The sequence below is a fragment of the Tauraco erythrolophus genome, chromosome 6 (assembly GCF_009769465.1).
Source record: "Tauraco erythrolophus isolate bTauEry1 chromosome 6, bTauEry1.pri, whole genome shotgun sequence".
NCBI lineage: Eukaryota > Metazoa > Chordata > Aves > Musophagiformes > Musophagidae > Tauraco > Tauraco erythrolophus.
Genome location: NC_141470.1, coordinates 7035667 through 7053507, shown reverse-complemented (window position 1 = coordinate 7053507; position 17841 = coordinate 7035667). Strand labels below are relative to the sequence as shown.

The 17841-nt window shown below is 41.9% G+C and overlaps 1 protein-coding gene across 2 annotated transcripts in view; it reads left to right on the top strand.

Annotated features, from left to right (window-relative positions):
• LRP5 (LDL receptor related protein 5) overlaps positions 1-17841 on the top strand; it is a 173698-nt gene that overhangs the window by 144383 nt on the left and 11474 nt on the right. For both annotated transcript variants that reach the window (XM_086612854.1, XM_086612853.1), the window contains exons 14-18: positions 1770-1981; positions 4582-4772; positions 10469-10678; positions 12692-12817; positions 16377-16613. In XM_086612854.1, the coding sequence (XP_086468980.1) occupies positions 1770-1981; positions 4582-4772; positions 10469-10678; positions 12692-12817; positions 16377-16613 (976 nt within the window). The remainder of the gene's footprint in view (positions 1-1769; positions 1982-4581; positions 4773-10468; positions 10679-12691; positions 12818-16376; positions 16614-17841) is intronic.

Genomic DNA, 17841 nt, shown 5'->3' with positions numbered 1-17841 from the left:
AAGTGTAATGTGTTAACATAGCTTAACTCCCCGGTCAAGACAACAGATTCTTTAAAAACTATGATTTGAATAAGAATATAAAACAAAATGGAGAATGAGCAAGTTATATTTTCCTAGTTCTTGGACAGTCATATCTAAACAATATGACATGATGACAATGGAAAGGGACTGGTCTATCCATGCATCGAGGGACTCAGATGTTTTGCGGTTTCCTTTAAAGGAAGAGATGACAATTTTTTTTTTTTTGGCCACTTCTTTTAAGATTGGGAGGAGGTATGTTGGGACGAGCAGCTAGCTGGATTGTGGATGAATTTTGAAGAAGTTTTCCTCTTGCTCTTTGGGATTATGCTAGGTGCTAATTGTTGTAGTGTAGCTTCTCTTTGGTACTTGCTAGGTGCAAATTGCAGCGGAGATTCATTTGCTCTGTTTTCCTCTACCTTGGTCACACAGCTTTGAAGATGCAGATCCCCTGCAAATGTTGACTTTCTAATTCTCACTAACTGTATTTACTTAATTTTGTTAACTCGTGCTGTTTGCAGATGCTGCATATGAATTTCATACCTGGGTAATGTTACCTTTCATTTCAGGAAAAGAATGATTTCTTTGTATTTCTGTGCACACTGTCAAGACAAAATAGGAATATAGCTTTATATAGAAAGAAAAAAAGACTGTATATCACTGTGCAGACCTTGGAGGCTTAAAACCAAATTGTGGAAATATAACTTTCACAAGTAATTCTGCGTTGGGTAATTCGTTTGACTTAAACTGAGCACAAAATGGTGTCTTCAGCTTTCTTGACCCATATGAACTTCTTCTGGTACTGTTTTTGTGTTTGGATTGGGAGCGCTGCATTAGGACACTTAAGAAGCCACTGCTTTCCCCTTAACATTATTATGTCATCAGAAGCAGTGACCTCTGAAGATTGCTTTGATGTTGGGAGTCCTGCCAGCAATATTATTATCCCAATGGCACCGGGATTGTACAGTGGAGCCTCCATAGCATTGAACAAACAACAGAAAGACTGTTTTCCTTTAAGGATTTTTTATATGCTCTGGTGCTCTTCACAGAAATAAAGTATTGAAATCTATGTTATTGTTCAATGTAGAGTTAAAAAATGTAGTAAATAGTACATTAGTTAGATTGGAGAGGGTTAAGGGTAGTGATTCCGGGAACTTGACAATAATGTCAAGCTTTGTAAGGTCCATCATAAAGACATGAGGGTGAAAGCAAGGTGATGTTGTCAGTATGGGTGTGAAGTAGAGCTGTAGCCATGTGACCTGCAAGCAAACAGAAACAAGTTTCATTAAAAGATTTTAGCTTTTAAGAGAAGCCAGGACTTCAAGAAAATCAATGTCTACTACACTACAGATAATGAAGTAAGGAGACTTTGGCAAGAGACAGAGATTTCTTCACCTGACTGTATAACAGTACAGGTCTGTCTAGAAGGCTGCCTTGTTTCCTGCATTGTTTCATTCAAGGTTGTTCCATGCATAAACATTCACTCTTGTTTTTTTCCATCTCCTGCTAATTAATTCTACTTATAGGAGGCCTCACAACTGCTTTCTGAGGAGTTTTGCATAATCTTACACGTTTTGTCCAGATGTTTTTCCTCTAATCCACAGTTTGAATCAAATCTTTTTTTTTTTTTAAGCTTTGTCACATTTCTTGTATTTGCTGTTTCCTCATGGGTGCTTTTAGGTGTCTCTGGACTGGATTAATCAAAAATTGGAATAATTACTGGAAATTTTTCCGCCTATGTTGTCTTGCAGCCTTTCACTGTCATGAGTACTCCAAACCAAAGCCAGAACCCAGAGAAACAGCCACATGACCTCAGCATTGATATATACAGCCATACCTTGTACTGGACCTGTGAGGCCACAAATTCAGTCAATGTCCACAGGCTGAATGGCAAGTCAATTGGGATGGTGCTGCGAGGGGATCACGACAAGCCCAGAGCCATTGTAGTGAACGCAGAGCGAGGGTGAGATTCAGATTCCTTTCTGTATCTTGTACGGAGCACTTGTGGAATGTATGTCAGCTGTGTGTGTGAATCTTGTATTGCATCTGTATATTTTTAAAAAGAATTTTGGCATATTTAATTTTTCAGGATGTCGGTGACTGCTTGTCCAATTCTGGCTTTTAAAGGTATCCAGCTTTCTCTTCCTGTTCTCTTCTTTCCTGCCTCCTCTGGTATGCCGACTTGGACGTTCACACAGCCATGGGGTTGGTTAGAGTGAGGAACTAACCTAGGTGGGGGAGCAAAGCAAAACCACCTTAACCTGTTGGCTGCATGAGTGCACAGCCCCACCACCTGATAGGAAAAACAGGCTCATAAAGGTTTGGTCATCATAAAACAAATATTTCCAGGGAAAAAAGGGATTTCTCATATGATACAGCTATTATTGCTAATGTAACAGTATAAAGTTAAACAAACAAACAAATCCCTTATTTTCTATTTATTTTTAAGTTAATTCTGCCTAGATGTGTATCTCAGAAACTTCTGAAATTAATTAAAACAGGTAGGATGCACTAGAGTGACTTCCCACAGGAAGAAAATATGTTGTTTTGCTGTAGAGCAGTTTTGGTTAGATTCAGCAGACCCCATCTCCACTTCAGGTGGCTAGTAGCTTCATTCTTAGAGGTCAAAGATGGTCCTTTACTGTTCTCTTTAATGAGTTAGGTGCTTAAATCTCAATTTACTCCTAAATGGCTTACCATGTGCGTGACAGACGGTGAATGACAGTATTTCGTAACCGTGTGGATACAGGAGCACCCAGAGACTCTGTCTGGAGCATTTATAGGTATTTTATACAATACTCAGTGTTCGCTGCACAGTTCAAGAGCTGGTGTGGGGAGAGGAGCATTAGAGGAAACATTCTAATCTTATTGAGACTAAGTCACTTGGACATAGTTTGTATTTGTAAAAGCTTATCTGCCTTTTCCATTAAAATGGGAGTTTGAGTTTGTTGATCTCTAAAACTTTCAACTTTTCTAGTCAGGTTTTTGAATAATTTAAAGATAAATCTGTTTTTAAATTAAAGGACAAAAACATGGGGGAGAGACTGCTCAACACTGTGACTACTTGGGAGAGCTGAATGAGTGATCTGTGTACTGAACTTCTGCCTTAGTTCCAGAAATCCTTCCTTCCACCTCTCCCTTGGCTGCAAGTTCTCACTGCTGCCTCTCCTCCTGTGCCATCACAAAATGCTATTGTCCACAAAATGCTATTGTCATAGTCTAGGCTGGCAACTACACTCCACGCAGCCACTCGCTCACCCTCCCCCACCCCAGGAGATGGGGGAGAAAATTAAAGGGGAAAAGGGACGGAGTCTCGTGGGTTGAGATAAGAACGATTTAATACTACTAATAGTAATAAATGAATGTATACATATGTATAATGGTAATGATAATAATATATACAAACAAGTGATGCACAGTACCTAGTGACCGAGGCCCGTCTGGTCGTCTCAGACTAACGATCCTGAAATAGATAAGTTCCAACACTGCAATCCTGGACAAGCGAGAGGCCCAAAAAGAGAGTGAGAGAGAGAGAACTCTGAGAGCCTGAGAGTGAGAGCTCCCAGAAGAGCAAAAGCCCCTCTTTCCAGTCAACCCTCGTTTTCATACATGACGCTGCATGATATGGAACACTTCATTGGCCAATTTAGCCCTCAATGCTAAGTCTAAGTTCAAATGATAAGGGGACTTGTCGACCCTCTATGCTCTTCCCGAGCCTGTTGTGCTCCTGCACACTGGCAAGAACACGGCAGCTGGAAAGTCCTTGAGGTCTCAGTGCCAACTATAATCATCAGTTCACTATCAACGTTCTTCTCATAGTGAATCCCAGACTAAACCCAAAACACGGAGCTCTTCTCTCTGCTAGAAAGAGCTAACTCTGTCCCAGTTGAAACCAGGACAGCTATGCAGAAATGCAGCCCACTGTGTTAGGGAGTTTGCCCATGTTATCCACCACTTCATAAATGGTGGACTTTTCTCTGAGGGAGTTCTCAGTTCATCATGTGGGTGCATAAGTCCTTTCTTCCCTATGCTGGAGGAGGCCGGAGACTGTCAAGCTGAACTGGCTTAGGCAGGTATAAAGAATTCACGGAACTAAGACATCAGGAAAATGCCATCCTCAGTTGTTCTTCTTTGCTCCTCTCTAGTTTGGTAGGAACTTTTACTTGCTGAGAAGGAAGGCAACCCCAGAAGGAGAGGAGGTGACGGTTAATGTTTTTTGTCAGAAAGAGCTGCTGGGCTTTGATTCACAGATGAGGACAGCTTTACCCAGGTGTGATTGCGGAAAGTCTGTGCTGGTCTGCTACAACCACCACCTCCACTGCAGGAGCAGCGCTGAGTGTTTGGCATGTTATGGTCTGGTGTATTAAGGACAAATGCTATGAATTTCAGGCCATCTCAATATGCCAGTTAGCAAACGTTTGGTGTTCTGCAGCTGGCAGATCTGGATCTTTGCAGCTGGGAGCAACAGTCACTGCAGTCATCCCTGTGTGAACTGTTCCCGTTTACAATGAATTGCCTCTCTTCTGAAGCTCTCAGTTAAACGGCTGGTGTCTTTGTTCTCAGGTACATGTACTTCACCAACATGCAAGAGCGAGCTCCCAAGATTGAGCGCGCAGCCCTAGATGGCACAGAGAGAGAAGTGCTTTTTACAACTGGGTTGATTCGACCAGTAGCACTGGTGGTTGACAACAAACTTGGAAAGCTTTTCTGGGTGGATGCAGATCTGAAGCGTATCGAAAGCTGTGACTTGTCAGGTAAGTGGTACACAGTTAAACACTTGGAGTGGAGAGCGTGTGTGTATGCAACATCATTCCCTCTTTCATGCTGACCCCAGTAACTTCTGTCTCCACTGTTGCCAGTTCTGTGTAGGCAGTCACAGATGACAACTGCTGGCGGGCTCCCATCTTTGATGTGATTGGAATAAACTTGTCTGTAACGATTGCCACCCTCTAAGAGAGCCATTTGACTTTTTATGTGTTCTGAAAGCAACTCTTGCAAGATCAGAACCAGTCATGGAACCCCTAAATCACCTCCCCCATGCCCTTTTTTTTTCCTTATGGTTTGAAAAGTTTACGTAACTCTTCAATTGTTCTTTCTCTGGAGTTTAGCTTAGTAAATCAAAATAGCCTGAAAAACAAATAGAAAGGGAATGGCTTTTTTCTAACGTGGATGAAAAGGCAGCTCATCTGGCATACCAGTGTTGCAGAAGAGTGGAGAGATATCAACTCATTGCAGTGGCCCTACTTTCTGACTGGTGATTCATTTTCTCATCATCATTCATGCATCAAGAAATGGAACTCCTGAAGGAAGTGCAGAGAGAAGTGAACTAATGTGGGGGAGTAGAAGCTGGGCTGCTCTAGTGATTGGTATCTGCCATAAAAAGCTGATTCTCCAATTTTTGGTGGCTCTTCTCTTCTTGCCATGTAGTCACATCCTTCCCTTATGTTGTAGTGAGGAAATGAACTACAACAGGAGAAAATTCACTTTTTTACAAGGACAGTTCACTTTTGAGCACCGAAAACTGAGTCAAGGTCAGACCCCAGTCTCTTCTGCCAGAGAGGGAATAAAAACATGAAGTTGGAGCTGGGAGGGTAAAGCAGCCCATGTCTTTCATCAGTTGTCAAGCTGGATAGGGGCGTATTGTCAAACTGCCTGCATATGTCCAATTCAGGATAGGCATCAGAGAACCTACAAAAATTTGTAAAAGAAGATAGGAGGGAGACAAGACTTGACCTATGAAACAACCCATGTTTGAGAAGAAAAGGTTGACAGAGTGGGACACATAACACGAAATGCATTAGAGATACTGGGAGGATTTGGTCTAGTGTTGAAAGGAGAAGTGCTGTAGGAGGAAATCCAGAAGTAAAAGGACAAGATAGAAAAGTAGCATATTATGCAGGTTTTGTGGCTGAAGTGGTATCCGCAAACGTACGAGAGAGAGAAAAGACACCAAAGAAGATTATATGGCAGTCATACTGTTTGGGAGAGGGGGAATATAGCAGGGGGAATTTAAATACGTTGAGAAGGGAGGACAGGATCTAGAACTAGTACTGCTGCTGATAAAAAGGTGGCCCCCATGTAACAGGAAGCCCTATGACTTAATGAAGCTGTAGCATACAGCGGATCTAGCTATGCCTGGTTCTTCCGCTTGGGTGTACACAAGCACCCTCTTTTCCCCTTTGATTTATCACTTGTGCAGTGTTGAGTCACAGCTACCAGGTGGGGATGGGCGGGGGAACGTGCTTCTTGCTCATTATGTTACAGGTTGGAAGATGGACTGTGTCCTTGCATAGCACAGCATAAAATGCAGAGGAGTCTGTTTATTATTGTTTCAGATGTAAGTCTTGAATCAATAGGAGAATGGGACTTAGGTAAACTGATGTGTGAATAAATCAGCAACCAGGCCATCACATCCTGGTGGTTGTATCCTGTGATTGCAGCTTCCTTTGTACACATTCGTCCTTTTCATGACATTAAAACTCCATGTAAGCATATGTTTGCATACTGGGTATATATTTTAATCTCATTCCTTGGATCTTAGAGGGAGAAATAAACTTTCTCTGGTTAATATTGAACCAAAACTTTTAGTGCACGTTTATTTGATGGGGTCACAGCTAAAGAATCAAACCCTATAGGTAAGATAAAAGCAGAGGAAAGCTACAGGATGAAAAGAATATTAACTAGAGGATATGTATCATGTAGCCAGAAAACTATGGTTGTATTTGATCCAGCTGAGCTCACTCTAATTTCATTCACTGAGCTCTTGATTTTTTTAAATTAGTTAAGAGCATATTTTTATTTTAAAATATTTTGCAGTCTTGCATCACAACTTCAGAACAAATTTGACAGCCAAAGTTATGCTTGCTTGAATTAGTCCCTCTAAAAAGTATTTTCTGAGCAAAACACTTTAAAATGAGCATATATTAGCAAAAGACTTTTAGCATAAACTGAGGCTGCTAAATAAATTGGTCTGAAATTTTGTATAGCGTCCTTCATGTCAATTAGACTGGTCTAGACAGCCTTATTCCTTTATAGATGTGGGGAGGTGACATGGTCATGGAGGTTTCTGAAGCTTGCACTATACCCTGATGAACAGCATCCTGCTAGATTCTGGAATAACCTCAGATGTCCAGTGCTTAACTTTCAGAGAGGCATGAAAGAGCTACAAACCTGTCTAACAGTTTTCTTTACGAGGTTCTTGAATTTTTCAGCTAGAATTGTTGATGCTTTTTAGACACTCATAAACTATTTGCAAATAAATTGTTGCCACACCAGTTGCAAGTAAAAAGTAGTGGTTTATGTCATTGTTGAAGTGAATGGAAAAGCTATAAAATTGCTGCAGTGAAAACGCTTTGTTTTCAATTAGACTTTAAATAGAGGAATTGTGTGTCTTTCCAGCTTAATGTTCTTTACATTTAACTGTTGATTTCCATGTTGAAAAGATTAAAGATCCGTTTCATTCTGGGGATCAAAGTATTTAATTACTATGGAAATTCAACACTTCTTTACTTGTAACATGTTTTCTTTCCTTTTTTTAACCATGCTTGTTGAAAATATCCTTTTATTTATTCAGATCAAGTTTTTCATTTTGATCATTCTTCTAAGCAGCAATGTAATGGTGTTATCCAGTGCTATAGGTGCCCTTTGCCTCTCCTTTTAAAATTATTCATTAATAATTTGGACTGTCATTTACTCAAGATCAAATCCAATTGAATTACGGTATAGGTTAAGCACCTTATCCATTGATATCTCCAGCAGCTTCCCAAATCACCAGTGTTCAGATTTTTGCAGATGAGGGGGGAAAAAAAGGTGATGCTTGAAATATACCTCAAAACCCATTAAATGTAGCCTGTTTTAGGCTTGTATTTGGGAGTTTGTTCAGACTAGGATTCTAGCAGTACTACTAGCTTGCAAGTGTCACCTCACACCTCATATATTCATTACTTCAGGATGCCTTCAGGATATCCTTCAGGAAACCAGCTTGCCTTCTGTTTCTAAATGGATGAGCAATTTAGCACTTAAAAAATCATGAAGGCAGAAGGAGTTTTCTTTATATTGAGTTGAAATGAGGCTTTCCTATTATGTTATCTTGAATGCGGCTGAAAATTGTGCTTTGGGGTTAAGATGTGAGGTTTAGTCTGCGAACAGAAGTCATCTTTGAAAATCCAGTACCACTGAAGTTCTTAGGAGCTAAGTGTACTCAGCAGGTTGCAGGGCAAATCTGTGCTTTGTTTATTGAGAACTTTCTTCTGTCAAAATGTTTCCTAGTATTTCTACATTTTAAGACCTGTTTACAAGAAGACAAAGAACATCTGCACTGCTAGAGAGTACTGCTAAGGGTCACATTTAATGCCCAGTTAGTGAAGTTAGGTGCATCAATTCTGTTCTTTTACTCTTTACAAGAGTAAATTCTGGTACTACCTTGGAAGTGTGTACAGTAACAGACACATCAGATTACAACCAGGATTGTACTGTTGCATACAGTTTATGCATGTTTCTTCTGAAAACTGCAATGAAATAAAGATGTCTTCCTCATTGGTTTGGAAACAAAAGAAATTCAGGGCTAAAGAACTGAAACCTCAATTGCAAGTCCAAGAACTTCTGATCTCTCTATGGCTAAATTTGATTTGAATGCATGCTGTTTATCGTGAACAGCCAAGCAAGAGTCATCGCAGGCAGTAATTCTGTGTGCAAAACTAACAGAATCTGTAATTGAAATAAATGTTGCATTCTCATGCTTGGCTGACTCTACATCATTTATACAGCAAATCAGTTGAATCCAGTGCTCATAGCATTCTTATTATGTATCTAGATTCTATAATCTCATTTCGTGTAGATATTAAAAACTTTTAATTTTTAAATGCAAGCAGACATAAGGTCTTTATTCCAAAATTAAATACAAGAGCAGAGGAAGCATCAAGTTACAGTTTTGTTCTGATTTCTCATTTTTAAAATCAAGTATAACCATTATACATAGGCATACACAGCCTCGAAATGGTTTCTGTGAATCAATGGAATAATTTGGCATCTCTTGGTCACCCTAGAGAAGCATAACAAAAGCGATGATTAAATGTCATTAAGTATAGGGCAGCACACAGTAGACTGCGAACAATTAAAGTTAAAAGCAGTCTTAAATGCATTTTACTTAACCTGATTTTACACATCGGCTAAGAGCAGATTTTTACACATTTCTGTAGAGCAGAAAACCTGAGTGTTTGATAGTGTTCCTGTTTAAGAGCATACTGAGTTATTTGCAGTTTGGGTTTTCTGGTTGGTTATGGAAGAAAAAAGCGAAGGTGAAGAAAGAATTGTGGCTGTTAGAGAGGAGCTTTTCTTTTGTGATCATACCTCTGTGGCTGTGATAATAGCATATGACAGGGTTTGTGTACTTGCCTCTTGCTTTGTTGTGGACACGCTGGAGGGAAGAGGTACCATCCAGAGGGACCTTGACAGGCTGGAGAGGTGGGCCTGTGAGAAGAACCTAATGAAGTTCAACCAGGCCAAGTGCAAGGTCCTGCACATGGGTCAGGGCAATCCCAAGCACAAGTACAGGCTGGGCGGAGAATGGATTGAGAGCAGCCCTGAGGAAAAGGACTTGGGAGTGCTGGTCGATGAGAAGCTCAACATGAGCCGGCAATGTGCACTGGCAGCCCAGAAAGCCAACTGTGTCCTGGGCTGCATCAAAAGGAGCATGGCCAGCAGGTCGAGGGAAGTGATTCTGACCATCTACTCTGCTCTCGCGAGACCCCACTTGCAGTACTGTATTCAGCTCTGGGGTCCTCAGCACAAGAAGGACATGGAACTACTGGAGCGAGTCCAGAGGAGGGCCACGAAGATGATCCAAGGGCTGGAGCACCTCTCCTGTGAAGATAGGCTGAGAGAGTTGGGGCTGTTCAGCCTGGAGAAGAGAAGGCTCCGGAGTGATCTTATTGCAGCTTTCCAGTACTTAAAGGAGGCCTACAGGAAAGCTGGAGAGGGACTTTTTACAAGGGCGTGTAGTGATAGGACAAGGGGCAATGGCTTTAAACTGAAAGAGGGCAGATTTCGATTAGATATAAGGAAGAAATTTTTCACTCTGAGGGTGGTGAGGCACTGGAACAGGTTGCCCAGAGAAGTTGTGGATGCCCCATCCCTGGAAGTGTTCAAGGCCAGGTTGGATGAGGCTTTGAGCAACCTGGTGTAGTGGAGGGTGTCCCTGCCTATGGCAGGGGTGTTGGAACTATATGATTTTTAAGGTCCCTTTCAACTCAAACCATTCTATGATTCTATGATTTACCTGAGATGAGGCTGAATAAGCAGAGCCTTGGTCTGCCTAGACGAAGTCCATGACCTTATAGCTGACTATTTTCAGAGCTGGGTTTGGTTTGGTCTGATCTTGATTTTTTTTTTTTTAAGAAATGAGTTAAAAGTCAACTGGTGTAAAACTAGTCTTTGTTTTTGTTGATCTCAGGTGCTAACCGTGTGACCCTGGAGGACTCCAACATCCTTCAGCCAATGGGACTCACCGTGCTGGGGAATCACTTGTATTGGATTGATCGTCAGCAGCAGATGATTGAGAGAGTGGAGAAAATTAACGGGTACAAACGGACTAGAATTCAAGGTCGAATTGCTCACCTAACCGGCATTCATGCTGTGGAAGAGCTTGATATGGAGGAATTCTGTGAGTTTATTTCAGTATCTGATGTCTCTCACTCTTGGTCACTGCCTGTCAAAGTCCTTATCCAGCTGAATATTGTAATATCATTGCCTAATGGGCTTCAAGTAAGCCATGGAGTGCTTTCAACTTGGCCAGTTGTGATCCTAGAAAAGGAGAAACATCTTCCTCATTCTTGTCCAGAGGAGTATTTTTGCACAGTTAGGATATGTGATCTCATGGCACTTAGTTACCTGCTTTGTACAAGCATGGGAATAAAAATACATATGCACATGTGTGTGCTCACGCACATGTACCTGCGTGCGCTTTTTCTGCTACCAACCCGTGCCTCAAACAGTAGAGTCTCCAACACTGTATTAAATTAATGAATTTGTTAAAGGTGAAAGCAGGTTGCAGAGAAGCCTGAAGAGATGGAAAACAACTTTGGCACAGAAATTCTGGTATCTATACCGTTTCTTCCCTGTGGAAATGCCTGGTCCTTACTAGTAGTAAAGCATGCTTTGTTCAGCAGCATCACAAATAACACAGGCTATAGCCCCACAGATCACTCCAGCAAATGCTCAGCTGTCAGCTCCAATAAGCAGGCAGGAGACTGGGTCTCTTCTGACTCTGTTGGGCTCGGGTCCTCTGACAGTGACCTCAGTTCTCTATGCCTGTTTCTTATCCACCTAATGTTCATTTAAAGCAATTCTATTAGGAACTTTGGGAAACACAAACATGTAGCTTCCTCTCTGTAAAAAAATAATAAAATACCAACTGTATGTGCTTATTGCAGTTTTGTGAGTAACAGGGAAGTGGAGGGGCTAGATAGTAAGAGCTCAGGGTTTTGGGGGTTGGCATTCTGCCATTCTGTTAGTTCTTGATGCCTGGCTACCCTAGAAATGCAGGTGGAATGTCAGGTACGCTGTAAACGTGACCTCCTCAAACCTGCCTCTCAGTCCTCTTCACCTGAGCTCTCAAATTCTTTTTAGAAGTCATTTAAAGGTCTCCATATAACTGTGACTAGGAGAAATGTAGTCCTCATGCAGTAGTAAATCAGCTGTGAGAACCTCATGAAGTTCAACAAGGCCAAGTGCAAGGTCCTGCACGTGGGTTGGGGCAATCCCAAGCACAAGTACAGGCTGGGCGGAGAATGGATTGAGAGCAGCCCTGAGGAAAAGGACTTGGGAGTGCTGGTGGATGAGAAGCTCAACATGAGCCAGCAATGTGCGCTGGCAGCCCAGAAAGCAAATTGTATCCTGGGCTGCATCAAAAGAAGTGTGGCCAGCAGGTCGAGGGAAGTGATTCTGACCATCTACTCAGCTCTCGTGAGACCCCACTTGCAGTACTGTGTTCAGCTCTGGAGTCCCCAACACAAGAAGGACATGGAGCTACTGGAGCAGGTCCAGAAGAGGGCCACGAAGATGATCCGAGGGCTGGGACACCTCTGCTATGAAGACAGGCTGAGAGAGTTGGGGCTGTTCAGCCTGGAGAAGAGAAGGCTCTGGGGGGATCTTATAGCAGCTTTCCAGTACCTAAAGGGGGCCTACAGGAAAGCTGGAGAGGGACTTTTTACAAGGGTGTGTAGTGATAGGACAAGGGGCAATGGACTTAAACTGAAAGAGGGCAGATTTCGATTAGATATAAGGAAGAAATTTTTTACATTGAGGGTGGTGAAGCACTGGAACAGGTTGCCCAGAGAAGTTGTGGATGCCCCATCCCTGGCAGTGTTCAAGGCCAGGTTGGATGAGGCTTTGGGCAACCTGGTGTAGTGGAGAGTGTCCCTGCCCATGGCAGGGGGTTTGGAACTAGATGATCTTTAAGGTCCCTTCCAACTCTAACCATTCTATGATTCTATGATTCTGATTCTTTTGAGCACTGAGCTGAAAAATCCTTCGTTTATCTTCCAATTAATTTGTAGTGAAATCTTGGTTACTCAAACAGAAGTGGTTTGCAAGTAGTTTTGTGAGTTTGCCCTAGCTAGGAGTAGTTATGATTTCTTTTTAGCTGCCTAATATTCTTTCCCATGTGTCTCTCCAGCTGTGCATCCATGCTCCCGTGACAATGGTGGGTGTTCGCACATCTGCATTGCCAAAGGGGATGGGACTCCGAGATGTTCATGCCCCGAGCACCTTGTGCTTCTACAGAATCTCTTAACATGTGGAGGTGAGTTATGTTTGCATAAAAAGTGATGGGGTCTGAGGCTGCATTCCAGTCCAAAATGTGGATTTACACAGTGTTTTCCTACACATGGTGTGTTGCATCATGTGCTAAATTGCCCATTGATTCTTCTACCAGCTGTTTTCTGCTTCAGTTTTTGGACATAGGTGACTTTTCATTGTAAGCAGAATATTCTTGTTTGACCTTAAAATACTTTCATCTTCTGCTGAGGTTTTTATAATTGTATGATGCAACAGGTTTAAACAATTATTGTCTTTAAACAAATGCTTATAAGACGATGCTCCATCAACCTGTGATGACCTAGCAGCAGAAATTGTGCATGTGATTCCCACAGTGTGATACTCCAGTCTTTCAAATGAATTTGGCGTCATAACGTGAAACACTGTACTGCCTAGTTCTGAAATGTAGGCCAAAAGCTCCATCGCAATGATTTTTAATTAAGATAGCTCTTCTCTTTCCACAAGGTAGACTTTTCCTTTAGGTTTCCCTTTCACAATCCCAGGATTTTTGAAAATTGTTACATTACACTTGCAGAGGGGATTAAAAACAAAAGAAAAACGCACATTGTTTCTTTTTCAGAGGCATCATATCTTAAATTGTTTGGCTCTGTTGGTCCTCTTAACTTCTTTTTATGTATTCATTTTGCTGTTGGTTTCATTTTCTGGCTGAACTCTGACCTCCCATGAGACAATCATTTCCATTATAAACTGTTTTCTTTCCCATGACCACAACACACTATGTGGTTTAGAGTAGTGGTGATTACATCTGTAGGGGCAGGTGGAAATCAATCTACTTGTATTTCTTGCTTTGCTGTTGTTGCACAACATGGCCAATGAGAGATCCTTACATCCCACTCCTTTGTTATCTTCAGCTATAAATCTAAAAATTCAGGGGCCTCCATTACGGTGTCTGTTTTTTTATTCTAATCCTTCACTAAACGTGCAACAACTTTTTAACCTATCTTGTCTGCCATAGTAGCAGCCAATAGCTAGTATTTCATACTAGGTTAATAGCTATTCTGGCTGGAGAACATTTGTCCATGTACCCTTATGAATGCTTTTGACAAGTTTTTAAATGCAAGCTTGTCCCTGCCAAGTGCAACCGTAATGCAACATTAAATGTGGCTCTAAATGCAGAAGTAATAATCTGTCTGTTGAATTATCTGAACAGCACACTCATATCAAAATTTATTTCAAGAATTATCTTAATGTGTGTATCTGGCGTCTTCATCTTACCTACAGCTGTCAGGTCACTAGCTACATTTGTAATTGTCATATTGCTACACCAAATAATCAGAAATCAGAAACTTAAAAATCATAATATTTTCAAAAATCAAATGCATTCGGATTTTTATTCCCATTTTCTTTGTTATACTTGAGTCTCATTCTTAAACATTTCTCAATAATGAAGGAAGGACGGCAGCAGTTTAAAAACGGTTTGCATGTAATTTCGTAGCTTTAGGATCTGTAACACCACCCTCAGGAGAAAAATACAAGTCCATTTCTGAGCCTGAATGTTAATAAAAGTTCACTGGGTTTCCAGAGGAGTGTACCATCCAGTATCAGAGTACACCTCTGTCTTGCTCAATGTTGTTGTCATAGACAGGGTATGATATGGTAGTCTGTTAATCCAGATGGTAAAGTATCTACTTAGAGCATTAGCTGGCAACAGCAGCTGTGGGGAGTAGTGACTGCCTCTTAGCTGATTTAATCACATTACAGGGATTTGACCCAGCAACTTTTGAAATCAGTGGAAATGTATTTGCTGCACCAGTATTTTGAGATGGCCTCCTTGTTTTGAACATAACTAACTGCTGCTGGTAACAACTCAAGGGGCTTACAAGTTGACCATTTCTTTCATTGATACTAATGGTGAAAAAGTGTGTGCTAATGTGCTGTGTGTAATTTTACAATAGATTCGTGATCTGGATTGTCTTTGTCCTTTGACATTGTTGTGGGTTAGGCTGACCCTCCCACACAGCCGGTCACTCCCCCTCCCCCACCCCCAGGGATGAGGGAGAGAATTAAAGGATAAACGGGAAACCCGTGGGTTGAGATAAGAACAATTTAATACAGATGATTTAATACACAGTGTAGATGCTCACCACCCCCTCGTATGCGAAGCCCGTCTCGTCCCGAAGCTGCAATCCCGGACGAACGCGAGGCCCCGAAATAGAGAGGGGCAGAGAGAGAGAGAGAGAGCACTCCGAGAGTGGGAGTACTGGGAGAGAGAGGGGGGAAAAAGGCAATAGAGCAAAAGCGCAGCAAGTGCAAAAGAGCAGAAGCGGCAAAAGAGCCAAAGCGCAAAAGCCCTTCTGTCCGGCTGACCCTCACTTTTATACTGGGCATGACATGGAATACTAATTGGCCAGTTTGGCCCTCAATCTTAAGTTCCACCACAAATCACAAGGGGAATCGTGTCCCCCTTGTCCCCGCTATGCTCCCCCCTTATCCCGACGTGTTTCTGCACTCGGGCACACTGAAAAGTCCTTGGAGTCTCAAACATCAGCTTGCTATCAGCATTCTTCTCAGAGCGAGCCTCCGAGTAAAACCAAAACACGGAGCTCTTCTAGCTGCTAAAAAGAAGAGCTAGCTCTGTCCCAGCTAAAACTAGGACAGACATTCTGAAGACAGCAACTATGAATGACTTATTACAGCATAATCGTTGCATTTCTGCATGAGGTTGTAACAGCTGCCTAATGCTATCAGTGTGTGATTGCAATCTAGCCGCAATATAGATGTGGAATGGATTCATGCCAGGATTTGGGGGCCATGAAATGTCAAATTTGAAGAAGTCTCAGCTTTCTTAGGTCCAAATAAAAATGGCTGTGCACAAGGTCCAGTGTTCTGTCTCTGACCATAGTGAGAGAACATAAGATCAGGGCAGGCCTACAGTGCTCCTCAGACTACTCGCTGAAGCTCCACTGATCTGCAGCCCAGAGACTTGACAGCCAGAGGATTTAGGTTAATATTTAACAGGATATTTTACAGATATCTTTTCTCCACTCATATTTTTCAATTCATATCTGACTCAGAAATTTGTTTGTGGAGAAACCACTGGGAAACTAGAGAAACAGATATTGTAGAAGCAGATGTTATATGTTTTAGGTGTATTCATTTCCAATTAACCCAATGTGCCAGATTTTTTATGAAGAATTGTTCCAGGCTAATATAAGTGCAGTTGTTAGAATTGTGTAGAAGGTGGTTTGCAATGAGAAATTGAGTATTTGTTTGAATGTATGTGTATGACAGTGTCTTCCAAAAGGTAGAGCCAAAGTATTTATAGTTCCTGTCCTTAGTTCAGTGCTTGCCTGCTAGAGCAAGCTTCTTCAATCAGCATGTATCCAAGTTTTGTTATGAAGTTGGCAAAATTTCATTCCCTATGCAAAATCATGTTTTCCTCTTTGATGGAATCTTAATGTTGTCACAGAAGAACTTCAGTCCAGGCATACGTGTGTTTTTCTTGAAAAAGTCCGTCACATTTTTACTCTGTTGTAAGGGCTAAAATTGAATATACAAATGTGATTTGTTTTCTCTTTCTCCAGAACCTCCAACTTGTTCCCCAGACCAGTTTACCTGTGCAACTGGAGAGATCGACTGTATCCCAATGGCATGGCGATGTGATGGATTTCCAGAGTGTGATGACCAGAGTGATGAAGATAGTTGCCCCATATGCTCTGCAACCCAGTTCCAGTGTGAGAAAGGACAGTGTATCGATGCACACTTGCGGTGTAATGGAGAAATTGACTGCCAAGACAAATCTGATGAAGCGGATTGTGATAGTAAGATTCATTTTCCTGAACTCATGGTTTTAACATGAGCATCCGTTTGGAATTCTGACTGTTCTTGATCTATAGATATGATTTTCAGTTTCAAATGGAGAAAAACAGCCTTAACCATAAGCCTAACTAAGCTATCCACTGATTCTGTTTCTCTTTCCCTCTTTCTTATTCAGTTGCTCAAATTAAACTTCTCTATAGCTACATAAATTGCTGACCATGTAACTATAGATATGGCGGAGGCTGGGGAGAGTATCTTTAATCCATATTCAGAATGAAAACAGGAAAGAAACTGGCAGAACTTAACCACATGCTTTTTTTTTCCTGTGTAATTACCATTTTGGCTTGCACTGTTTCCACGGTGTCCACCTCATCTTCAGACAGTGGTCACTGCAAGGTGCCACAAGGAGGAAGAGATGGACTTAATCCTGTGGCTGAATTGGCTGTTCTGAGAGTTCACTCTTGGCAAGCTGATGCTTTTAATCTTGGATGTATCTTTCTATGAGAAACCTGTGGAATGATGTCCAAGGAACTCTTGCTGCTGCAGCTGCTTTGTATGCAGTCAGCCATAAGATCTGGGTCCAAGAGAGAAGCATGGATGGATGCATTTCCATCATCCTTTGGTTGATGGGAAGACTTGAATGTTCTTTGTCTAGTATCAAGGCGTAGCTGAAACAAATGCTTGGCTATGAGCTGGCACCATGACTTCTTATTGCTGTACAAAATTTCGGGAGCCTATTCAGTAGTGTGACTCTTGCCCTGTGAAGCCTCAGGACCCTTGGCTGTACCCACTCAGTGGCTAACCATTGTCACTGGGCCAGCAGGGTAGATGTTTTTGGACATTTCAATGAGCAATTTTGCGGATGATTTGCAATGTCTTCTGTAACCTTCTTTGCAAACAAGAAGAGGATCAGCCATTTCCAAGTTCCTGTCTGTCTGGTGGGAGGTGGTACTTACTGCTTCATCAGGAGGCTCTGCTTTGTCCACCACAGAGCCTATATGCACTGTAACGGTGCCGTCACCCACACACAAAGTGACATGTGCATTTGGTCATCTCCCTGTGAAATGGTGGGCACTGCTAAGCAAACTTAATGCCAATGTTCCTGGCACCTTATGAACTGTAGGTGCCTGCCTTGCCCTGCACAGCCCCTTTGAGAGCACAGATGAGCCTTACCATCTGGTCTAGAACAGCTGAAGACACATTTCTTCAGCAGTTGAATGCTCAGTGGTT